The sequence below is a fragment of the Dreissena polymorpha genome, chromosome 14, assembly GCF_020536995.1.
Source record: "Dreissena polymorpha isolate Duluth1 chromosome 14, UMN_Dpol_1.0, whole genome shotgun sequence".
Taxonomy (NCBI): Eukaryota; Metazoa; Mollusca; class Bivalvia; order Myida; family Dreissenidae; genus Dreissena; species Dreissena polymorpha.
The window spans coordinates 49,674,672-49,700,721 of NC_068368.1; the positions used below are offsets into that span (position 1 = coordinate 49,674,672).

General features: G+C 36.9%; 1 protein-coding gene and 1 long non-coding RNA gene across 2 annotated transcripts in view; both read left to right on the top strand.

Annotated features, from left to right (window-relative positions):
• Window positions 1–23,359, top strand: part of LOC127857774 (pre-mRNA-processing factor 6-like) — a 62,932-nt gene extending 39,573 nt beyond the window's left edge. Inside the window, exons 12-23 of the mRNA XM_052394431.1 lie at window positions 623–785; window positions 4,019–4,127; window positions 4,738–4,807; window positions 7,730–7,851; window positions 9,170–9,263; window positions 13,970–14,134; window positions 15,987–16,088; window positions 16,216–16,290; window positions 17,267–17,468; window positions 18,667–18,805; window positions 20,453–20,579; window positions 21,293–23,359. Of these exons, the coding sequence (XP_052250391.1) occupies window positions 623–785; window positions 4,019–4,127; window positions 4,738–4,807; window positions 7,730–7,851; window positions 9,170–9,263; window positions 13,970–14,134; window positions 15,987–16,088; window positions 16,216–16,290; window positions 17,267–17,468; window positions 18,667–18,805; window positions 20,453–20,579; window positions 21,293–21,445 (1,521 nt within the window). The 3' untranslated portion in view covers window positions 21,446–23,359. The remainder of the gene's footprint in view (window positions 1–622; window positions 786–4,018; window positions 4,128–4,737; window positions 4,808–7,729; window positions 7,852–9,169; window positions 9,264–13,969; window positions 14,135–15,986; window positions 16,089–16,215; window positions 16,291–17,266; window positions 17,469–18,666; window positions 18,806–20,452; window positions 20,580–21,292) is intronic.
• LOC127857775 (uncharacterized) lies at window positions 821–4,004 on the top strand. The gene is made up of 3 exons (XR_008038626.1): window positions 821–1,462; window positions 1,599–1,646; window positions 2,074–4,004. It is a non-coding gene; the product is annotated as an uncharacterized LOC127857775 (long non-coding RNA).
• Window positions 23,360–26,050: the final 2,691 nt, after the last annotated feature.

Here is a 26,050-nt window from a genome sequence, read left to right on the forward strand (position 1 = left end):
GATGTCATTTAACATTAAAATTAATAATTTTTTTAGAGAAAAATTACTCTTTTTACCTTTTTGAAAGAAGCCCTTAAAGCATGTTATGGCCTTTTATGAAATTAAAAAGTTTTAGTTTTTAACCTTTTTTAATATTTAATATTTGTAGTTATATAATCCACACATTTTTCAAGAGATTGCCACAGTAAATACACAAAAGTAATGCCAGGTCTTCGTGATGTAGTGGATATGGTGTCTGCCTATCGACCAGGCGGTTAAGGGTTCTTGCCCAATGATGGGAGTGTTCTTTAAATCTCTCCAAAAGACACCAAGTACTGGTTCTTTTTAGGAAATGGATTTTAGAGCATTTAAATAAGCCTTAGGTTTTTTATTCAATCTATCTAAACCCTTTGCATGCTGGGAAATTTGTCGTCTGCTAAAATGTTTTCTGCTAAATTTCTAAATTAGCATTTTTTAAGATTTTTTTCCAAAGAATACTATCAGAATAGCAAACAGTTTAGATCCTGATGAGATGCCACATTCTGTGGTGTCTCATCTGGATCCAAATTTTTGTGCAAAGGCCTTTAAAATTTGGTTCCAGCGCTGAAGGGGTTAAGTAAATAGGTGCACCCTCTTCTTGCAGCTCTGGCTGGCCCTAGCCCGCCTTGAGAACTACTCTAATGCCCGTAAGGTGCTCAACAAGGCCCGTGAGAACATCCCCACAGACCGACTCATCTGGATCAGTGCTGCCAAACTTGAGGAGGCTAACAACAACATACCCATGGTGGAGAAAATCATAGAGAGAGGTGAGAGAAAATCATAGAGAGAGGTGAGAGAAATTGATTGAGAGGGGTGGGAGAAAATCATTGAAAGAAGTGAGAGCATGCATACCCATGATTGAGATAATCATTGAGAGAGGTGAGAGAAAATCATTGAGAGAGGTGAGATAAAATCATTGATACAGGTGGGAGAAAATCATTGAGACAGGTGGGAGAAAATCATTGAGAGAGGTGAGAGAAAATCATTGAGAGAGGTGAGGGAAAATCATTGAGAGAGGTGAGAGAAAATCATTGAGAGAGGTGAGAGAAAATCATTGAGAGAGGTTAGAGCATGCATACCCATGGTGTAGAAAATCATTAAGAGAGGTGAGAGAAAATCATTGATAGAGGTGAGAGAAAATCATTGAGAGAGGTGAGAGAATATCATTGAGAGGTGAGATAAAATCATTGAGAGAGGTGAGAGAAAATCATTTAGAGAGGTAAGAGAAAATCATTGAGAGATGTGAGAGAAAATCATTGAGAGAGGTGAGAGAAAATCATTGAGAGAGGCGAGAGAAAATCATTGAGAGAGGTGAGAGAAAATCATTGAGAGAGGCAGGAGAAAATCATTGAGAGAGGTTATAGAAAATCATTGAGAGAGGTGAGAGCATGCATACCCATGGTCAAGAAAATAATTGAGAGAGGTTAGAGGAAATCATTGAGAGGTGAGAGAAAATCATTGAGAGAGGTGAGATAAAATCATTGATACAGGTGGGAGAAAATCATTGAGACAGGTGGGAGAAAATCATTGAGAGAGGTGAGAGAAACTCATTGAGAGAGGTGAGGGAAAATCATTGAGAGAGGTGAGAGAAAATCATTGAGAGAGGTGAGAGAAAATCATTGAGAGAGGTTAGAGCATGCATACCCATGGTGTAGAAAATCATTAAGAGAGGTGAGAGAAAATCATTGATAGAGGTGACAGAAAATCATTGAGAGAGGTGAGAGAATATCATTGAGAGGTGAGATAAAATCATTGAGAGAGGCGAGAGAAAATCATTTAGAGAGGTAAGAGAAAATCATTGAGAGATGTGAGAGAAAATCATTGAGAGAGGTGAGAGAAAATCATTGAGAGAGGCGAGAGAAAATCATTGAGAGAGGTGAGAGAAAATCATTGAGAGAGGCAGGAGAAAATCATTGAGAAAGGTTATAGAAAATCATTGAGAGAGGTGAGAGCATGCATACCCATGGTCAAGAAAATAATTGAGAGTTTAGAGGAAATCATTGAGAGAGGTGAGAGAAAATCATTGAAAGAGGTGAGAAAAAATCATTGAGAGAGGCGAGAGAAAATCATTGAGAAAGGCAAGAGAAAATCATTGAGAGAGGCGAGAGAAAATCATTGAGAGAGGTGAGGGAAAATCATTGAGAGAGGTGAGAGAAAATCATTGAGAGAGTCGAGAGAAAATCCTTGAGAGAGGTTAGGCCTGTCAGGGGTGGGAATTTTACACATTTCAGCTGATTACACTCTGATCTTTCTCTCGTTTAAGCTGATTTGGTTCCCTTCTTCTTATCTGATTTCCCTCATTTTCAGCCGATTCCCCTTCTTTCAGCTGATTTTCTCTCCTTTAAGCTTATCCCCTCCCCCTTTGATCTGAATTTATTTCCTCTCCTTTCAGCTGATTTTCACTCCTTTCAATTTATTTCTCCTCCTTTCAGCCAATTTTGTATGTCCCCTTCTTTGAAGTAGAGGGGGTATATTGTTTTTGGCCTGTCATTCTGTCCCAAAACTTATACCATGGTTAAAGTTTAATAACTTTTGCAATATTTAAGATAGCAACTTCATATTTGGCATGCGTGTATCTCATGGAGCTGTACATTTTGAGTGGTGAAAAGTCAAGGTCAAGGTCAACGGTCAAATTGTATTTTTTTTTCCTAAAACTAAACCCTTCGTTCAAGTTTGGTCATAACTTTTTGAATATTGAAGATAGCAACTTGATATTTGGCATGCATGTGTATCTCATAAAGCGGCACATTTGGAGTGGTGAAAGGTCAAGGTCATCCTTCAAGATCAAAAGTAAAAAAATACAATCCAAGGGAAGTAATAAGCTTTAAAAGGGAGATAATTTCTAAACCTGCCATATGAAATTTTATTTCAAAGCGGCGCAATAGGGGGCATTGTGTTTCTGACAAACACATCTCTTGTCTTCCTTCAGCTGACTTCCTCTTACTGGGATTTACATCATACACTTTGATTGCAGTGCAGTTATGTTGTGAAATAACAATATTGACCGTTCAGAATATGTATGCACGCCATTCAGTGTTATTACATATTTTCACTTGCCAATTAGTGTCTAACTTTCAGTTTGCGTCTTATATGACTCAGCCCATGATTTCGAATACAAAGTGCAAAAACGTAAACAAAGTCATTTTTATGCCACGAAGGAGGGCATATAGTGATCGCACTGTCCGTCTGTCAGTCCGTCTGTTTGTCTGTCCGTCTCACTTTGCGTTTAGGTTTAGAAAAATGCTCATAACTTCTATGTCACTTCAAATGTAACATTGATATTTGGTATGCATGTGTATATGGACAAGGCCTTTCCATACGCACACACATTTTGACCTCTTTGACCTTGACCTTGAACTAAGGTCCACATTTAGGTTTCAAAAAATGTGTTTAGGTTTCGACAAATGCTCATAACTTCTATCAAAGCGTTTATCGGGGGCTTATGTCATCCTATGGAGACAGCTCTTGTTCATTAATTTATTCACTCATTTTAATTGATATTGTAACTGCTTTTACCTTGTTCTAACCTTCCATTTACTACTATTCAGTATGTCAACAAGAACCTTTATAAGCCTAAATAATAAGATGTAGTATTATGGAAAAACAAACATGGCAACTATAGTGAATATTTGCAATTGCGCGATTAAATTTTCGCAATTAACACCTCTTTTTATTGGCAAGTATTTTATTATTTATTGTCGTTTAAATAAATGCACCCCAATGTAATTTGCTTTGTGCTAGGTCGCATTTATTTAAAAACTGTGTCGACACTCCTATAAATTATTGATATAAATAAAGCCTTGTTCTGGGACAACTTGGTTTAATGCAAATCAGGGACAACACTTTTCGCTATTCGTATTGTTTGTTTAAAGGACGTCTTTTCTTAGCAAAAATCCTGTTAAGGCAAACTGCACAGGCTAACCTGGGAAAACACTTTATGCACATGCATTAAACCCAGTTATTCCAGAAAAAGACTAATTTTTATTTCATGTATCATCAGCGCTGAACTCTCTGCGTGCAAACATGGTGGAGGTGAACAGGGAACAGTGGCTCAAGGACGCAGAGGACTGCGAGAAGGCAGGCAGTGTGTTCACCTGTCAAGCCATAGTGTGAGTACGGGCTTAACCCTTTCCCACTTAGAAGCAAATTGAAAATGGCTATGTGCAAACAGCATAAAACCTGAAGAGCTTGCAAGTAACTTGAAGTCTGTTCAGGTTTTTTGCTGTATGCTGCTCATCAGTATCTAAGGTTTGCAGATGAAGTCTTAAAAACTTTAATCTATTAAGAAAGGTCTTTAATTAAATATAAATGTTTAAGGGACTGCAAATGTGTGAACATACATATCTAAGTGGTAAAGGGTTCATGTTGACATTCATTACACAAATTATGCCCCTTTTTAACTAGGACATTCAATAACATCATGCTACATATAAGGTTGAGGGGATATTGCTTGTCACTATTGAAACAGATTTGAGATCCTGCAGTTGATGTTGGTAAATGTAAATGTCTCTTTAGGGTTTGAGCTAGGTTTATTATTGTTGTGTTAGACAGGTATTTTTCAAAAGTCTATGCATACATGCTTTAGGCAAGATGTTATAGACAAGGAATCTAATTTACATCTATGCATACTTAGTTTCGGACAAGATGTTGTAGATGTGAATCTTATTCCTCTGATCTAATTGATCGAGAATTCTGACATTGTTATTACCATGGTTACAGGAGGGCAGTGATAGGTGTTGGGGTGGAGGAGGAAGACAAAAAGCACACCTGGATGGAAGACGCAGAGGCTGTAAGTGGCACATCACAAACATAGGGCTGCAACTTGACCTGTCCTTTATAAGTGGCACATCACAAACATAGGGCTGCAACTTGACCTGTCCTTTATAAGTGGCACATCACAAACATAGGGCTGCGACTTGACCTGTCCTTTATAAGTGGCACATCACAAATATAGGGCTGCAACTTGACCTGTCCTTTATAAGTGGCACATCACAGACATAGGGCTGCAACTTGACCTGTCCTTTATAAGTGGCACATCACAAACATAGGGCTGCAACTTGACCTGTCCTTTATAAGTGGCACATCACAAACATAGGGCTGCAACTTGACCTGTCCTTTATAAGTGACACATCAAAAGCATAGGGCTGCTACTTGACATGTCCTTTATAAGTGGCACATCACAAATATAGGGTTGCAACTTGACCTGTCCTTTATAAGTGGCACATCACAAACATAGGGCTGCAACTTGACCTGTCCTTTATAAGTGGCACATCACAAACATAGGGCTGCAACTTGACCTGTCTCCTTTATAAGTGGCACATCACAAACAAAGGGCTGCAACTTGATCTGTCTCCTTTATAAGTGGCACATCACAAACATAGGGCTGCAACTTGACTTGTCCTTTATAAGTGGCACATCACAAGCATAGGGCTGCAACTTGACATGTCCTTTATAAGTGGCACATCACAAACATAGGGCTGCAACTTGACCTGTCCTTTATAAGTGGCACACTACAAACATAGGGCTGCAACTTGACCTGTCCTTTATAAGTGGCACATCACAAACATAGGGCTGCAACTTGACCTGTCTCCAATTTAAGTGGCACATCACAAACATAGGGCTGCACCTTGATCTGTCTCCTTAATAAGTGGCACATCACAAACATAGGGCTTCAACTTGACCTGTCCTTTATAAGTGGCACATCACAAACATAGGGCTGCAACTTGACCTGTCTCCTTTATAAGTGGCACATCACAAACATAGGGCTGCAACTTGATCTATCTCCTTTATAAGTGGCACATCACAAACATAGGGCTGCAACTTGATCTGTCTCCTTTATAAGTGGCACATCACAAACATAGGGCTGCAACTTGATCAGTCTCCTTTATAAGTGGCACATCACAAACATAGGGCTGCAACTTGATCTGTCTCCTTTATAAGTGGCACATCACAAACTTTGGGCTGCAACTTGATCTGTCTCCTTTATAAGTTGCACATCACAAACATAGGGCTGCAACTTGATCTGTCTTCTTTATAAGTGGCACATCACAAACTTTGGGCTGCAACTTGATCTGTCTCCTTTATAAGTTGCACATCACAAACATAGGGCTGCAACTTGATCTGTCTTCTTTCTAAGTGGCACATCACAAACATAGGGCTGCAACTTGACCTGTCCTTTATAAGTGGCACATCAAAAACATAGAGCTGCAACTTGACCTGACTTCTTTATAAGTGGCACATCACAAACTTTGGGCTGTAACTTGATGTGTCTCCTTTATAAGTGGCACATCACAAACATAGGGCTGCAACTTGATCTGTCTCCTTTATTAGTGGCACATCACAAACATAGGGCTGCAACTTGATCTGTCTCCTTTATAAGTGGCACATCACAAACAAAGGGCTGCAACTTGATCTGTCTCCTTTATAAGTGGCACATCACAAACATAGGACTGCAACTTGACCTGTCCTTTATAAGTGGCACATCACAAACATAGGGCTGCAACTTGACCTGTCCTTTATAAGTAGCACATCACAAACATAGGGCTGCTACTTGACCTGTCCTTTATAAGTGGCACATCACAAACATAGGGCTGCAACTTGACCTGTCCTTTATAAGTGGCACATCACAAACATAGGGCTGCAACTTGACCTGTCCTTTTTAAGTGGCACATTTCAAACATAGGGCTGCTACTTGACCTGTCCTTTATAAGAGGCACATCACAAACATAGGGCTGCATCTTGACCTGTCCTGTTAAAGTGGCACATCACAGACATAGGACTGCAACTTGATCCACCTCCTTTATAAGTGGCACATTTCAAACATGGGACTGCAACTTGACCTGCCCTTTATAAGTGGCACATCACAAACATAGGGCTGCAACTTGACCTGTCCTTTATAAGTGGCACATCACAGGCATAGGGCTGCACCTTGACCTGTCCTTTATAAGTGGCACATCACAAGCATAGGGCTGCACCTTGACCTGTCCTTTGTAAGTGGCACATCACAAACATAGGGCTGCAACGTGACCTGTCCTTTATAATAGGCACATCACAAAAAATAGGGCTTCAACCTGACCTGTCTTTTATCAACAATTACATTAACTTGCTGTCAGTTAAAATAATTTTTATATGGACTTAAAATATCATTTAAAAATGACCATTTTATTATCAAATATACAAATAAATAAAATGAAAGCTTTTTGAAAAAATCACAAGGTTGTATACATTACCTGTTTACACATAAATGAATACATAATCAGTGTTCTGAATACAAATACAAAAACACCCACATATTTTGATCTATTTATTTATATATTTATTAAATAGCACCTCTTGTAAAGATATCCATATCTGGTTTTTATATATATCAATTTATCAACTGTTACTAATGAAAAGGTAAATTAAATGTCTTGAGCAATATTCACCGAATTATTAAGGCGTTTTCAATATGCATCAATGTCTGTTAATACAAGGCCAAACTTGATTTTTTTGGTATTTTTAGTTCAAAAGAAGTCTCTTTAGAAGAGAAAATGTTTTCAAGGCAGAAGTGTTGTCCCTGATAAGCCTGTGCAGACTGCACAGGCTTATCTGGGATGACCCTTAGCGCACATGCATTCAGCCTCAATTTTCTCCGATTGAGATTCAATTATGTGTTATCTATTGCAGTGTGCAGTTCACGGGTTGAGACTCAATTATGTTTTATCTATTGCAGTGTGCAGTTCACGGGGCTAACGAGTGTGCACGGGCAATCTACGCCTACGCTTTGTCTATCTTCCCAAGTAAGAAGAGCATTTGGCTACGGGCTGCATACTTTGAGAAAAACTATGGTACTAGGTGAGAATTGGAGTTTTTTTATATTTCAGAACTTTAATACTAAATGGTTAAAGTTGTATCCTGAGATTGTAGTGGGTATCTAGAATAATGATTTTTTTATTGCAGAATTAAAACAATTTGGTTTAAGAGAAATGAAACAAAACAGTAAAGTTTACAAATCTTGATGGTAGATTCATCCAAGTTGTAGTTCAAAGATAAAAAAGTGTAAACCTATTTATTGAAGCTCAATTGCATCTAAGGTTTATTGAAATGCTCTCAAGTCAGTTTCCTGAGTTAACCCTCCTACAATTTCACAGATAAATAAGTATCAACCTATTTATTCAAGCTCAAGTGCATCTAAAGCCTAACACTTATTGAAATGCTCTCAGTTTTTTGGGTAAACCCTCCTACAATTTTATGTTAAGATCATAAGGTAGTTTGCTATAATAGGAGTATAATTCTATAATAGAATAATACAAATGTATTGTTTTACGGACTCCGTTGAAGCTCTCATCCAATTTTACAATGATATGAGGGTCTATATGAGAAAACTGGGTTTAATGCATCAGTAAAGTGTCATCCCAGATAAGCCTGTGCAAACTGCACAGGCTAATCTGGGACAAGAATTTATGCACATGCATGAAGTCCAGTTTTTTTCCAAAAATGGCTTGCTGTGAAACCATTATTTTATTCGTCAGGCATTAATTTGTGTCTATTTCGTCAGTGGAAAGAGTGATGAATATAAGATCCTAACAAATACATGTAATTAAGTCCAATGTTTAAACAAAATTAAGACTTAATTACAGTAGGCATGAGACATTAAAATCCAATATAATCCACGCATACATACTTAGTCTGTTTCTTGGTAAAGATAAATCGGGTTTGGATTCAAAGGGGTACACATTATACAGTGTAATCAACTGACACTTTGCATTGCTGTAAGACGCGGATAAGCACTTACTGTTGTGTGTATTGTGTTTTTCAAGGGGGTTGACTGATTGTTAACGGTTATTGAGTCCTACTAATCCGCTAATCATAACAATGAACTTGTCAATGGCATACAACAACAAGGGCCTATTACTATCACCTGATAAAAAAAGACTATTTAATTGGCATGTGGCAAACTGGACTCCACAGTATCCTCCCTTTTTCCACCACCATTTATCGCGGACATATATTAAAACAAATCGGATATTGACTGACGTTTTTTTTTCAAAATCAGAAATTGGCGAATTTATTTGCTGACGAAATAGTCATTTTATGAAAAATGCCGAACTTTCGTGCTCACGAAAATAAATTGTTTCACAGTATATTATAATCTAGTTGGCTAATGTTGCAGGGACTCCCTTGAGGCTCTCCTACAGAGGGCAGTGGCCCATTGTCCTAAGGCGGAGGTTCTCTGGTTGATGGGGGCAAAGTCCAAGTGGCTGGCTGTGAGTAGTGTGAAGCATTGAGTCTCGTTCTGGCAAAACTGGGCTCAATGTATGTGCATAAACATGGTCAGCTTAGGCTAATCAGGGGTGACACTTTTTGCCTAGACTGGATTTTCATTAAGAAGAAACATCCTCAAAAGATGTCTTCCCTGATTAGCCTGTGATTTTCATTTAGAAGAGACATCCTCAAAAGGTGTCTTCCCTGATTAGCCTGTGATTTTCAATTAGAAGAGACATCCTCAAAAGGTGTCTTCCCTGATTAGCCTGTGATTTTCATTTAGAAGAGACATCCTCAAAAGGTGTCTTCCCTGATTAGCCTGTGATTTTCATTTAGAAGAGACATCCTCAAAAGGTGTCTTCCCTGATTAGCCTGTGATTTTCATTTAGAAGAGACATCCTCAAAAGGTGTCTTCCCTGATTAGCCTGTGATTTTCATTTAGAAGAGACATCCTCAAAAGGTGTCTTCCCTGATTAGCCTGTGATTTTCATTTAGAAGAGACATCCTCAAAAGGTGTCTTCCCTGATTAGCCTGTGATTTTCATTTAGAAGAGACATCCTCAAAAGGTGTCTTCCCTGATTAGCCTGTGATTTTCAATTAGAAGAGACATCCTCAAAAGGTGTCTTCCCTGATTAGCCTGTGATTTTCATTTAGAAGAGACATCCTCAAAAGGTGTCTTCCCTGATTAGCCTGTGATTTTCATTTAGAAGAGACATCCTCAAAAGGTGTCTTCCCTGATTAGCCTGTGATTTTCATTTAGAAGAGACATCCTCAAAAGGTGTCTTCCCTGATTAGCCTGTGATTTTCAATTAGAAGAGACATCCTCAAAAGGTGTCTTCCCTGACTAGCCTGTGCAGTCTGCAAGGCTTACAAAAACCTGAAGCATGAGCTTTGGTGAGTGGTACAGGTTTTCTTGCCATGTAAATACCTTTATCCTGTCACATGCCTTTAAATCAGTCCGATAACCAGGTAACCTAATATCCCAAAAGATATTAGGCTAGATGACCATGTGACCTGGAATATCCGTCAGTTGCTGTCCGCGCATGCGCACGCCTGTACTATTTTCTATTTATAAAATATACTTGTTTTCAATTAAAAAAATTACAACATACGTGTAAAGTACTGTTTGTTTAAAATTTATTATTTTAACAGCATAATTTCGTCTTTTTTGTATTGAATTAATAACTATTGACTCGATTTCTGTGTTGTTTAACAAGACAGAAGCTAGCCTAAGCGTTTTGCATGACGTGACGTCACAATGTTTTTGCTGCGGCGTGTTTTTTCCCATATTAAATATTAAACACAAAATACTGGAAAACTATATATTTTAGAAACATTTCAACGAATGTTGTAAATGTGACAGGATAAATAGAATAATAGGTTGGTGACGTGGATGGAGAATGGTTATCTGGCTCGTTGGAGGATCTTACCGGGTGAGCCGAAGGCTCACCCGCTAACTTCCTCCAACTTGCCAGATAACCATTCTCCATCCACGTCACCAACCTATTATTCGCTATGTTTCAGGTATCAATACTTAGCTGGTACCTGTACTAAATTTATCCTTTTTTATGCCCCCGATCGAAAGATTTTGGGTATATTGTTTTTGGCCTGTCTGTCTGTCACTGTGTCAGCCAGTCAGTCATTGTATGTGTGTGTCCCAAAACTTAAACCTTGGTCATAACTTATGCAATATTGAAGATAGCAACTTGATATTTGGCATGCATGTGTATCTCATGGAGCTGCACATTTTTAGTGGTAAATGGTCAAGGTCATCCTTCAAGGTCAAAGGGCAAAAAAAAGCGGTGCAATAGGGGGCATTGTGTTTCTGACAAACACATCTCATGTTTAATTTTTATATTTTTCCTTCTATGCAAAATCTTACAAAATAAAATGGCTGAAAATAACAAGAAAAGCTTGAAATAATGTCATGGACATAAACAAAATAATGTCACTGTTTTCAACAAGGTTAAAATACACGTTAGTTTATCTAATTAGGTATAACTTCATTAATATGGTCATGTAGAATGGATAAACTAGTGAACTGGTATGCACAGTGTAAAGGGTTGGCTTCCTCATACTATTTTGTTGGTGTTCTTGGTTGTATACATTATGAAAGAATTTAGAAGTACGCACACTGACATACATGCCAGAATTTTTCAAGTCCAAATCAGGACTTTCCATAAAAAATTGTGGGGAAATTTGACCAAAAAGCGGGACACCTAAAACGATCAATCATTCAACCTTTTCTTTAGTCAGTAGTCATCATATAACTTACAAAAGCTCTAAATTTCTCCCCAATATTGATGATAAATTTGTGTTCAGAATTTCGTGAACACAGACGTTTTCCTTATTCCGGAAGTAAACACACTCCATAAACTGAAATGTGGGGTGTCCCCTTATGCCTCGATTTGACATCCAATCGGTACATGGATATCCCTTTGAACATATGTAAATTGTGTGATACAATGCGCATCAAGCACTTTTCTTATTCAACCAATCATCAATTAACTCTTAATTTAGATTGATTAAATATGTACAAACTATTTTCTGAAAATCAGTCGGAAAAAAAATGTAATTTGTGAGAAACATCAATGTATATTGGTCAGCATTGAATTTGTTTGATGTACAAAATAGGTGTTTTGACAGGTTTTATAACCTTAGGTTGTATAATACACAGGATAATAGAATCGTTGGAATTGATTGGGCTATGAAATACAATCGCAGGTGGCGTTTATTTCTGTACCATACATCTTTCTATAGCAATTAGCGACCCCTGTCATAAAAACACCATGGTGTGACTGCTGATTAAATCAATAAGTTGCCGATAAATCGCTGATAACGTGCCAAAAATAACACTGTTTCACTTGAGTAGTAGAAGTGGGTTGTTAATTCGGGCAATAAAGGGATTAGCGATAGTAAGTTTTTGCCAGAATGAGCTTGAGTAGCGAATTTAATTGGGAACTTATAGACCTTGCATTGTGTTTAATGAATTTCGGGACAAATTGTCTCATATCTGGATGCCGGGACAAAGGGTCCAAAAGCAGGACTGTCCCGCCGAGATCGGGACGTCTGGCATGTATGACACTGATGAAAGATTGTTTTCCATGATGTGTTGTTGGTATCCTTTGTTATTTTACCGATGCTTGCATTGGCACCACTAAGTTCAGTGTTGGTTTCCTATGAAGTTTTATAGTATAAATTTACTGAACTGCTGGCATTTAGAGAATGTGTTGCACACTACAAGTTCTGAGCTCATTTATTAATAAATAATTGCTATGTTGTGTTGTCAATCGCCAATACATGCATACCCTACTCTATCAATAACTGTATACATACTGCATTTCTAATTTATATCTGCTAATCCAATATAATTACATACATTTAAAACAATTCTGGCCGTTTATGACGATAAATGTGATTAAGAATGTCACAAAAAGCGCCATTTTTTTCTGAAATGTAAATGTACTGTGCATTATGGGACAGCGGTTTGCTGGGGCACTGTTCAGATTTAATTGTAACAACCAATGTAAGAGAGAGTTTAAATTTAGACTGAATGCAATGCAATACAAAGCAGTTTGCATTGCATCATATGCAGTCATGTAAAAAACATGCTGCCTGGGGACATTCTGAGAGCTATGCGAAAATGAAAGTGAATTTCTGTAAACAATCACCCTGCATTTGGATGTAGCTAATTGCCTTGATTACTTATTTAATTTCTATTTGCATGTAACTTTTTTATTGCATTTTATTAGACAATTTTAAAGTCATATTGTCTACAATTAACAAAGAAATAAAACATGTCTCTTACAACTTTTCAAAGCTGTCAATGATTCAAAAGATTGATTGCACATTCATAGTTACAGCCTTAGAGCGTGAAACATGGATAAACACATGCTGTTTTTCACACTGTATTTGCATCAAACAATATATAGTCACACTTAAACTGTCAAATGCTCCAGGAATACTTAGTCTCTGATCGATATAATTGAGCAATTATGCAATCAGCAAAACGGGGCGGCCATATTTGAATTTAAAGAAAATGCTAAAGATTGAAATGGAAAGTTGGAGAAAAAAGGACACAAGACCCACCCGAGTTATATTGGATTCTGCGTAATAACAATATATTATATTGGATTTTCAGTGTGCTAGTAAATACCAAAGCTACCTGATAATTTTTTATATAACAATCATCTGATGTAAGTTCTTTGATAGACAATGTTAAAAGCCTCATTGAGCCTGGACTTAATTATTTGCCATAGATGTCTTGTACAAATATTTGTTTACTGTTTTCACTGAGCAAGACTCAACTAGCTATCACTCATGTATAATGATGTAACAATTGAACCCGATGATTCATAAGTATGTTATTCAGGACGATGCCTCTATATTGTTGATCTCTATGTATGTTATTCAATGCAATATCCTGATACTGATGCTTCATATGTATGTTGGTCTGGGCAATATCCCAATATTGATGCTCCATATATATCTTGTTCAGGGCGTTGCCTCTATATTGTTCCTGTATATATAAGTTATTCAGGGTGATGTTCCAATATTGATGCTCCATATATATGTTATTTGGGGCGATGCCTCTTTATTGTTGTTGTAAATATAAGTCATTCAGGGTGATGTCCCGATATTGATGTGCCATGCGTATGAAGTTCAGGGTGACGTCCTGATATTGATGCTTCATATGTATGTTATTCAGGGTGACGTCCCGGCAGCTAGAAGTATCCTCGCCTTGGCCTTCCAGTCCAACCCTAACAGTGAGGAGATCTGGCTTGCTGCAGTGAAACTGGAGTCAGAGAACAACGAGTTTGAGCGTGCCAGGAGACTGCTGCAGCGTGCTAGAAACAGTGCCCCCACAGCTAGGGTAAAGTTGGATATTTACCAGTCATAGACTTGATATTCTTTTTATCTTTTATGCTATTTTTAAGTCCCTGGATCGAATGATCGGCGTATATTGTTTTTGGCCTGTCTGTCTGTCATTGTATGTGTCTGTCTGTCATTGTAAGTGTCTGTCTGTCATTGTATGTGTGTGTCTGTCCCAAAACTTTAACATTGGTCATAACTTTTGCAATATGCATGCATGTGTATCTCATGGAGCTGCACATTTTGAGTGGTGAAAGGTCAAGGTCATCCTTCAAGGTCAAAGGTCAAATATACGGCTTCAAAGCGGCGCAGTAGGGGGCATTGTGTTTCACAAACACAGCTCTTGTTTAATTATTTTTAGCTCACCTGAGCACAACGTGCTCATGGTGAGCTTTTTTTATCGCCTTTTGTCCCTCGTGCGTCGTACGTCGCCCGTTGTCCGTTGTGCGGCGTCAACATTTGCCTTGTTAACTCTCTAGAGGCCACATTTGTTGTCCAATCTTCATGTAATTTGGTCAGAAGATTGGTCTCAATGATATCTTGGATGAGTTCGAAAGTGGTTACGTTTGCTTAAAAAACATGGCTGCCAGGGGCGGGGCATTTTTCCTTAAATGGCTATATATGGCAATAGTAAAATCTTGTGAACACTCTAGAGGCCACATTTATTGTCTGATCTTCATGAAACTTGGTCAGAAGATTCATCCCAATAATATCTTGGACGAGTTCCAAAATGATGCTGGTTGGTTGAAAAACATGGCCACCACGGGGGCGGGGCATTTTTCTTCATATGGCTATAGTAAAACCTTGTTAAAACTCTAGAGGTCACATTTATTTTCCGATCATCATGAAACTTGGTCAGAAGATTTGTCCCAATGATATCTTGGATGAGGTCGAAAATTGCTTTGGTTGCTTTAAAAACATTGCTACCAGGGGCAGGGCATATTTCCTTACTGGTATATGGCTATATATGGCTATAGTAAAACCTTGTTAACACTCTAGAGGCCACATTTATTGTCCAATCTTCATGAAATTTGGTTAGAAGATTGGTCCCAATGATATCTTGGATGAGTTCGAAAATAATTGTTTGCTTGAAAAACATGGCATCCAAGGGGCGGGGCATTTTTCCTTATATTGCTATAGTAAAATCTTGTAAACACTCTAAAGGCCGCACTTACTGTCCGATCTTCATGAAACTTGGTCAGAAGATTCATCCCTATTATATCTTGGACGAGTTTAAAAATGATGCCGGTTGGTTGAAAAATATGTCTGCCAGGGGGCGAGGCATTTTTCCTTATATTGCTATAGTAAAACCTTGTTAACACTCTTGAGGCCACATTTATTGTCCAATTTTAATGAAACTTGGTCAGAAGATTTGTCCCAATAATATCTTGTTATCTCAGGTGAGCGACTTTTGGCCTTTCAGGCCCTCTTGTTCATGGATGGTTTTTATTTTAAATGTTTAATAAGTAAATATGTGTGTATTTTTAGGTTAGCGCTAAGAAATCTGAATAAGTAGTTTAAATTAAAATTATTCATAACTTTGCCTGTTTAATATGCTTAATAATGACGCCATATTTAATGATTGATTAATTGATGGGGTTTTGGCGCAATGTATAACAATCGAAGTTTATTTAAGTTTAAAGTTACTGTTGCATTACTATTCTGCATGTGTTCATTAAAATCTTGTTTTACAAGATGCCAGTCCAATTAATTGTATTGCACTCTGTTATAAGTCTTACACAAAATGCCTTTCAGTTGATACTGTAGTTAGTGAGGTAGGAAGTTATATCGGCCTATCAATTTATCTATAAGGTTAGTGCAGTGTAACCCCTACAGTGTTGCTGTGTTTGCAGGTGTTTATGAAGTCAGTTAAGCTGGAGTGGTGCATGGGAGAGATTGACAATGCCAAGACTCTGCTAGAGGATGCCACCAAACACTACCCTGATTTCCCTAAGGTATGATAACTATACCCAGACCTCTCCTCACTAATGTAAAACTCAGTATATGTGTTTATTCTTAATGATCTGTTGTCATCCTACATGATTCTAAATGAGATTTGGTCCTGTGTTATTCTGACTTCAGCTGTGGATGATGAGGGGTCAGATAGAGGATCAGGCCGGCAGGACCAGTGATGCCAGGGAGGCCTACAATCAAGGGGTAGGTCGTGTGACAGGAGTTTATACACTTGTAATCAAGGGGTAGGTCATGTGGCAGGAGTTTATACACTTAAACTTGTTATTGAGCCTTGTTGTGAGAAAACTGGGCTTAATGCACGTGCATTAAGTGTCATTCCAAATTAGCCCTAGCTGTTGCCATAGATTGTACTTTCGTTTATAAGAGATTTCTTTTAAACAAAAACTCCCTTTAAGAGAAAATTGTTTTCCCTGATTAGCCTGTGATGTGGACTGCACAGGCTAATCGGGGATGACACTTTATGCACATGAATTTTAGCCCGCTTTCCCAGAACATGATTAATTCCCCCCCCCCCCCCCCCCCCCCCCCCCCCCCCCCCCCCCCGCCCCTACACACACACATACTGATTTCATTTTTTGCTGTCAAAATGTTTGAAAGAAATAACAAGACCTGTTCAGAAATCAAGAAAATGAATTTCAGTAGTTTAATAAATTCTTAACGTCACTGGCTATTTTACAAATCCAACATTATCAGGTTTGATCATTGGCCGTACTACCTAATTAGTGCGGGGATAAGTAATGGAATTCTATGTACATTCCTTCTTACCTTTGATTCAAGTAGGGCAGTTGTCAGTTACTGGCATAAGTATGCGACTTAGTGGTATTCAACCAGTTAACCCAGGAAAGTGCGAGTTTGCACACTGACCGCCTTGCTCTGACTGATATAATGTTGATACTGGCATAAGTATATGAGTCCCGTTCTGAGAAAACAGGGCATAATGCATGTGCGTAAAGTGTCGTCCCAGATTAGCCTGTGCAGTCCGCACAATATAGTCTGGATTTTTGTGCAGAAAAGAGTTTGTGACGAAAAAACACCATATAAGTGGAAAGGGTCGTCACTGATTAGCCTGTGTAGACTGCACATGACAAACATGGGACTACACTTCATCCATGTGCATTAAGCCCTGTTTTTTCAGAGTGGGTTCATATCTATTTCCCAGCTGAAGAAGTGCCCCCATTCGGTGCCCCTGTGGCTGCTGCTCTCCCGCCTGGAGGAGAGGATAGGTCAGCTGATCAAGGCGCGGTCCATCCTGGAGAAGGCCAGACTCAAGAACCCCCAGACCGCGGAACTCTGGCTGGAGGCTGTACGGCTGGAGAATCGGGCTGGGATGAGGAACATTGCACAGAATCTCATGGCTAAAGGTACGAATGAAGGAACTTACTTTTGGTACTCACCTGAAATATATGCTTGTTTAAAACAGGAAAATTGCACAGAATACTATGGCTAAAAGTATGCCTAAAGCTGAAAGTCGTGCTAAAGCTAAAAGTAGGCCTAAAGCTTAAGGTAAGCCTAAAGAAAAAGGTAGCCGTGAAGCTAAATAGGTATAAAACTAAAGGTTGGCTTAACGTCAAAGGTAGGCCAAACTTTAAAGAAAGGCCTGAAGCTTAAAGTAGGCCCTAAGAACAAGGTAGGTTTAAATCTTAAGGTATGCCTGAAGCTTAAGTTAGATTTAATGCAAAAGTAAGGCCTAAAGCGGCCAATCCACACACAATATGATTGTCAATTTTATTGACTCAATAATATTGACAGAACATTTTTTGCCCTCAAGTGTACACAAATATTATCAATATTATGTTCATTTGTACTTCGGTCATCATTCAAACAAGAAAGAAAATTGACAATGCGTCAATAAATATTTGAGATCTCTGATTTTTATCAATACATTGACGGTGTCTTCAATATCATCCATTCACTATCAATTTTATTGTCAATCTTCATTATTGACAATAAAATTGACAATGATATTGTGTGTGGATGGGCCGCTTAAAGCTAAAGCAAAAAGCTTAAGGTAGAGCTAATGCTTAAGGTAGACCTATTGTGCACTCAGTATGACAATTTTTGAACCTAATGCTACCAGTAATGAAAGCGCATAGCAAAACTTTATTTATAAAAATTCTTACTAAAGTATTAGCTGTTATGTTGTCTTTAGTGATATTTTTATGACCCTTCTCTCCCTATCTTGTATCTATGTGGGGTTTTGTGTCTGTTATTTCAATTTAGAGTTTAACTACTACTTATTCACCACTGTGATCAACTGGCATAGAATATGTATAAATAAATCTCCAGTATTAGCTGAAATACTGTTAAATACAATACAGGAACAGAATCTCTTTATAAACATAGCCATTTAAAACCACAGCTATGTTATTCTGCAACCTATGGCCATGTGCACATTCTTTTGAACATGAGACATATTATAATTTTTTTTATTCCACCTCCCTTGTTTTTGAATCCAATCTTGTTTAACATTAAGTCCCTTGTTTTTGAAGCCAATATTATTCAACAATACCTCCCTTGTTTTGAAACCAATGTTTTTCAACAATACCTCCCTTGTTTCAGCTCTTCAGGAATGCCCCTCCTCCGGTACACTGTGGGCGGAGGCAATCTTCATGGAGCCCCGCCCCCAGAGAAAGACCAAGTCAGTGGACGCCCTCAGGAGGTGTGAACATGATGCCAATGTGCTCCTGGCTGCATCCAAGTATGTAGTGGTAAAAAAAGTCTGCCAGGGTTTACAGATGCATGAATTTGAACCTCACTCTTGGACGACACTTTCTGCTTTTATTGTTTTTTTGTTTAAAGGAACTCTTTTCTAAACAAAAATCAAGTTTAGGCGGCAACTCCATTTCCCCAGAAAGAGGCTCACTCATTAAAGAAAATCTAGGTTTGATGAAGATGTATGTATAGCCATGCTATACAAGGGCCTGTCTGCTGACATACATGTTATATATTCAAATTTAAATAGTATTAACTTTTTTGGAATTTAGATGATTGCATGATTTCTCCATAATCCCTTGTTTTTGTTTGCTAAATTATTAAAAACTTATTGGTGCTGAAATCTTAATTGTGGATGCGTTAATATATTACAGACTGTACTCAATTCAGACTCACATTTTGGTAATGAACTAGCAATAATGGTCATTATTCTTTTGAGCAACTGTTACTGTTCTGTAAAGTTTTAAGCAACCATGACTGTTCTGTAAAGTTTGAGTATCTGTTCCTGTTTTGTAAAGTTTTAAGCAACCGTTACTATTCTGTAAAGCTTACAGCAACCGTTACTGTAATGTAAAGCTGTAAGCACCCTTTACAGTCCTGTAAAGTTTAAAGCAACTGTTACTGTTCTGTAAATTTTTTAGCAACCACTCTGTTCTGTAAAGTTTTTAATAACTGTTGCTGTCTTGTTAAGATTTAATGAAACCGTTACTGTTCTGTTAAGTTGTAATTAACCATTTCTGTTCAGTTAAGTTTTAAGCAACCGTTACTGTTCTGTAAAGTTTTAAGCAGCTGTTTTAAGGTTTTGAAGCAACGGTTACTGTTTTGTGAAGTTTTAAGCAACTGTTACTGTTCTGTAATGTTTTTAATGAACAGTTACTGCTTTGTGAAGTCTTAAGCAGCAGTTACTGTTCTGTAATGTTTTTAATGAACAGTTACTGTTTTGTGAAGTCTTAAGCAACAGTTACTGTTCTGTAATGTTTTTAATTAACAGTTACTGTTTTGTGAAGTCTTAAGTAACTGTTACTGTTCTGTAATGTTCTCGTCCCAGTTGCTCAGAACTTTAACAGCCATTTAAGATAAAAGTCTGTTAACCTCAAACCCAAATAAAATTAATTCTAAAAGCAATGTTTATAATATTTTTTTTGTCCCCTACCTGTGAAACCGGAGGGGACTTATGGTTTGCACTCCGTCTGTCTGTCTGTCAGTCTGTCTGTCAGTCCGTCACACTTTTCTGGATCCTGCGATTACTTTAAAAGTTCTTCATATTTTTTCATGAAACTTTAAACATGGATAGATGGCAATATGGAGATTATGCATGTCATTTCATTTTGTTCCTACGTCAACAATTCTGGTTGCTATGGCAACAACAATTTTTTTTTTTTTTTTTTTACTGACAATGGTGGAGTTTTACTGGTAGGGGACCATATTGTTTGGCAATCTCTTGTTTAAGTTATTGAAACAAACACATTTGTTTATAATTAATGCATATATTTAAGTGTTAAGAAAAAGGTAAAAAGAAGTCACATCAATAACTTGATCAAAAAATTAACAGCTGTTAGCTTATCTTGCTTAACCAGGCCCTGAACAACAGTTACTCTTGTTGATTCACAACGGCTTTTGTCTTTACCCATAGGATGTTCTGGGCGGAACGGAAGATTGTGAAGGCTCGTGAGTGGTTTAACCGTACAGTGAAGATAGATCCAGATAATGGAGATGCTTGGGCAAACTTCTATAAGTTTGAGATGATGCATGGAGATGAGGTCTGTATTTGGGCAAAAATGTACTTTAGTAGAGTTCATAAAGTATCTTAAGAACATTAATCATCTTTATTAAATCAGGATGTTTATTTTAAAAACATTTCATATAGACACTTCATACAAAATTTAATATTTAGAATAATATTGCCTTACAGGTATATACAATCCCTGGTCCATTAATGAAAACGAATCTTTGGAGAAATCTTCTAATGAAAATGTTATGTAAGACAGTAAGAGGATTAAATTGAGTAACATTGCTATATACAGTCCCTGGTCCATGAATGAAAACGAATCTTTGAAGAAATCATATAATGAAAATGTCATGTAAGACAGTAAGAGGAGTGCATGTACATCGATGTGTGCTTAGTATGAATCATCTTTTACCAACTGACAAAGATTGTGGTCTATTACCAAGCTCCTAGTAACAAAATAGTTGTCAGTGAAGTCCTGACATTCCGAAATGCCCAATTGCCTTAAATGATTCTTAACTTATTCCTGAAGATCTTTCAATTACCTAAACCGTTTGGATTTGCTGAAAGCTTATATGTTTTAATGTTATATTTTTATACCAGTGACATGTTATAAATAGCTTTAAAGTCAACTTGATGTTTAATGATTATCTTAATCTTCTGCAGGTCAACTAAATGTTAACTAATAATAATATAATCTTACTACATTAGACAGCTTATTTATCCCAATCTATTTGTATTTTATAGGAATCCCAGAGTCAAGTCTGCAAGCGCTGTTTGGGTTCTGAGCCGCGGCACGGGGAAAACTGGTGTGCTGTCTCCAAAAACATTGAAAACTGGCGGTTAAAAACTGACGAAATACTGCCCCTTGTTGCCGAGAGTTTGGCGATCCCAACATAAGTTGTGCAAAAATGTGGAGCAAGTGTGGAACTCCGCTTAAGATACATTGTTGAACGAATTGCATTTGAGTTGAGTGCAGTGTACGTCAGTGCAGATGTACAAGACGATGTACACGTAAGATAAAAAAAGTAGTGACAGCGTTTCTTTTTTAAGTTGATGATTTTTTATGTGTGAAAATTCTGTAGAGATCAGGTAACTTACTTTTGAACCAATCTATTTAAATAATTATATTAAGCTAACCTTAGCACAATGTGCTTATGGTGAGCTTTTGTAATCACATTTAATCATACAATTACTTATTCTTATGATATCTTGACTGAGTTTGGAACTGGGTCATGTAGGATAAAAAATAGGTAACTTTAAATTAAAGAAAAAGCTTGTGAACACACTTGAGAGTCCACATGTATTGGCCAATTTTCATGAAACTTGGTCAGAACTGAACATTTTCTAATATTATGGCCAAGTCTGAAACTGGGTCATGTGAGACTCAAAAAGTATGTAACTACGTAAAATGAGATAAAAAGCTTTGAAACTCTAGAGGCTACATTTATCGCACAATCTTCATAAAACTTGGTCTGAACATTTGTGCCAATGATATCTAAGCCAAGTTTGAAACAGGTGCACTCCGATCAATCATTAGATCATAAGATGAAATTCAATCAAAATCTTGTGAACAGGCAGAATGCCACATTTATTGTCTGATTGGGATGAGCATTGGTAAGAACATTATTAGCTGGGTTCAAAAATGGGTCACATAGTGTTAAAATGTAGTATTCTAGTTTTAATAAAGAAAAGCTTGTGAACACTGTAGAGTCACATTCTTAATGAAACTTGGTCATGGGATTTGTCCAAATGGTATCTCAAAACTGGGACAAGGACTACACCACATCAGATTGAAGAAAAAGATTGTGAGCACTTAAGTTGCGTTGATTTTTCAATCTTCAGTAAAGTGGGTTGTAGCATTTATTCTATTAATGTATCTCATACTGAGTCTTGTGGTTTGGTTATATTGAAGAAAAAGCTTATGAACACTTTTAAACTCATAATTTTTTGGTGCTATTTTCATGAAATTCGCTAAGGACACTTGAACATTTTCATGAAATTCGCTAAGGACACTTGAACACATTATTCCTCAAATGATTTCACAGCCATTTGAGATATGGTTCTGGTGCCTTTAACAACATAATACTCTGAACCACAAGAGGTCAGGCAGTTTTCTTAATGTGGTAATATTAAAACCAATTTACAACTCTATAAGTCATATATTTGACCCACTCCTAATGAAACTTGATCAGAACATTGAAAAATTGTGTTGTTAAATCTGGGCTGTGATTAAAATAAGTATGGTTGGTTCTGTAACATTGATGCCATGTTGGGGCAGTTTTCCTTTAAAGTCTATTGTTAGACCATTTGTTAACATTACCTGTACATTCGAGTCTCAGCTGAGCGCCTTATAGACTTTTCCCCTCTTGTTATCAAAAGCAACAACAGTATCGAAAATTGTTGTTAGTTAACAAGCATTTAATTAAAGTGCTTATGTGTGGGTATAAAACTACTTGCCAACCAAGGCATTATACTTTGTCAATGTTTGTCCTTTATGTAAATGATTACAGTACTTATGCTATATGTTATGTGATATATGCATGCATATAATTGTTGCAATTGTTCTCTTTGAAGAGAATAAAAAGTTATTAAAACTGGATTCAGACTTACACAAAGTGTCACTATGGAAACCCACTTCATAGATATATCATTATTACTACATGATAATGAACACTCAAGAAGCAAGTGTCTAAACATGAGTGTTTCCAATAATGACACAGTTTAAACCTTTGGGCTGCTCTCTTGACAGAATGGAATGACATTAGATATTATCTCATTACAAATATAAATGAATAAAATATACTGAAAGTATCTGATTTTGTTGTCTCTCAGAATACTGACATCACACCTACTATTGTTAGATATCCAAGTAATTGCATGTATTGCTTGGAATCATTTTTCTCATGTTAAAACATGTCAGTAAAATACAACAGTGAGGTACAACAACACTCGAGATCCGAAATTCGTGTTGAGCTTGACCGTATCTTGTGTGTTTTGATGCAACTTTAAATAGTTATAATAAAATTATCTGAATGCCATAATTTCAACGCTGGATGTGGTCTTGTCACATAGATTTAACAAGATACAAAATGCCCTTTGTCCTTTTTTGGCGGGAAAATATATTCAACACATGTTCATCTACCAAGTAAGTGTTCGTGTGTCGTATGAATGGATATCGTTGCGGGAAATTAAAATTGAATAATATATATTTCGCCACAAACATATATAAAAACAAGCATTTTGTATCTCGTTAAAACAATGTTACCATAAAACATCTAGCGTTGAAATGTTGGCTATTGCTGTAAGGAACATTGATTTCTATGTGTTAACTTAATTCTTTCGAAATATTCTACGAACTTTTTGTTGATTTTGAGTTTTTATGTTACTTTAATAAATGATCTTACAAAGCTTATTATCACGAGTGGCGGGTAAATTAATATTTTATACCCGCAAATGAAATGATTATGCCATTCCAATATTTCACTGATATTTACCAAATTTGTGTCTCTTGTATGCTTTTGTACATCAGCGTCCTAACCAGTCGTGTATTTTGAAGTCATGTGACCTCACTGTAGTGGGATAATAGTGATTTGGAATGTTCTTCGTTGTCGCTTAATGACATTTAAGTTTTGTATATTAATATTCAATTTCTATTTTTTAATAGGTAGTAATTTGAGTTTTTGTGTGTGACTAAAGTCCCCAAAAATTAAGATAAGATTTATTTTAAGATATGATGGCACATGTATAAGATTATATATTTAGGAAATGTCGTTATATGAGCACGTTTTTGATGAACATTTAAAACGTTTATTTAGATTTTTAACAAATAGGAAACGGGTAAAAACAATCGTCAATCAAACAAAAAATAAGATACCAACAATGCACACGTTATCAAATCCTAGTGTTTATCTGTACATGAAAACGGGACCAAAATACCACTATAATTCGATACATTTGCCTATTTTTCAAATTATATAATTCACCACGACGAAATAATCGCGACCACAAACACGTTGAACGCATTTTTTCGCAAAAAGTACACCTTCATAAAGATACATGTACCCCACACTCCGTGCATGTTGTTGGTGCCTCTTTACCCAAACATTCATGTACTTGTGTAGTGTTATTAAATTATTTCCCGTTTATGCAGTTATCATGATTTAGATAGGTAGGGGACATTTCAGCAAATACATTATGTTCACGAAGGAAATACAAAGATGGAATAATAAAAAAAGTTGTTACTATGGGACCTGCCTTAAACGAACTGACAAATCTATTAGTACAAGATATCAATATCGATAGTTATTCGAATATGCTGCCAGATTCCTTTATGTGAATACATTCATTTTTCTTCTCCACGGCAAATCATTGCACTGATTTTTCTTTTGCCCTTAATACATTGGTTATTTCAACATCTTGATTTGAGCCGCGCTCTGAGGAAAGGGGGTTTAATGCATGTAATGCGTTCCAAATTAGCCTGTGCAGTCCGCAAGGGCTAATCAGGGACGAAACGTACGTTCCCCTTTTACTATATTTTTCGTTTCAATAAATTATATTCTTAGCAAATATCTAGTTAAGCCGGAAAGTTTCGTAGATTAGCCTGTGCGGACTGCACAGTCTTATCAGTGGCGACACTTTACGCACATTCATTATATCCCCTTTTCACAAAGCGAGGCCCAGTTATTGTGTTTAGATCTAATTACGCGTCTCACTCACGGGACTACTGAGAAAAGCGTTATTGATATTAATGGAGGAAACTAAAAATGGAATGAGATTTTGTCATTAACAGCCAGACACAGCGGAAATCTGTATGATGTATTACTTCACATGTCTTGTTTGGATTAGTTAATACATTATTTACGAAAAATTAGATTACCATGGACACTGATGCCGATATCCCGTAACCGTCGAAATTCGATCGACGAGCAATCTAAAAATAACGAAAGTTTCCAATTTATGTGCCCCATAGTAAATCAATGTTTGCATCAATGCAGTTCAGTATTTATTCCTTAAAGTTACTAGTTGGAATAAGACCGCAGTAAACCAATTTCAACGCACCACTGTCGATGACGATTGGTTCAAAATAGCGATGCCAGCTTTAGTAAGTTCTACTATAATCACTATTTATTGTGTGTTTATGAGAATATTAGCGGATATTGCATTATTACTTGTGAATGTTTATTTTATTATCCATGCATATTAACAATTAAACTTTCAGACTTCACAAATCTCGTCAGTATTTGACATGTTCAATACCTGCATGTCCGTTAAGGCGTGCTAGAAAAAAAAGCAAAATAATGTTGCGGATAACGGAAGAATACCTACTTTTCGTCCGATATTATGTATAAAACTAAAGTATGGATTGAACATTATTTATATTTATTTATTCAGCTCTTCTTTATTTTGAGAAACTATCTTAGCTTTAGTATTTTTCCACGGTACCGAAGCATCTTATCCAATAAGATAACACGTGAACCCGGTTGTTATTTATTTCGTTTCATG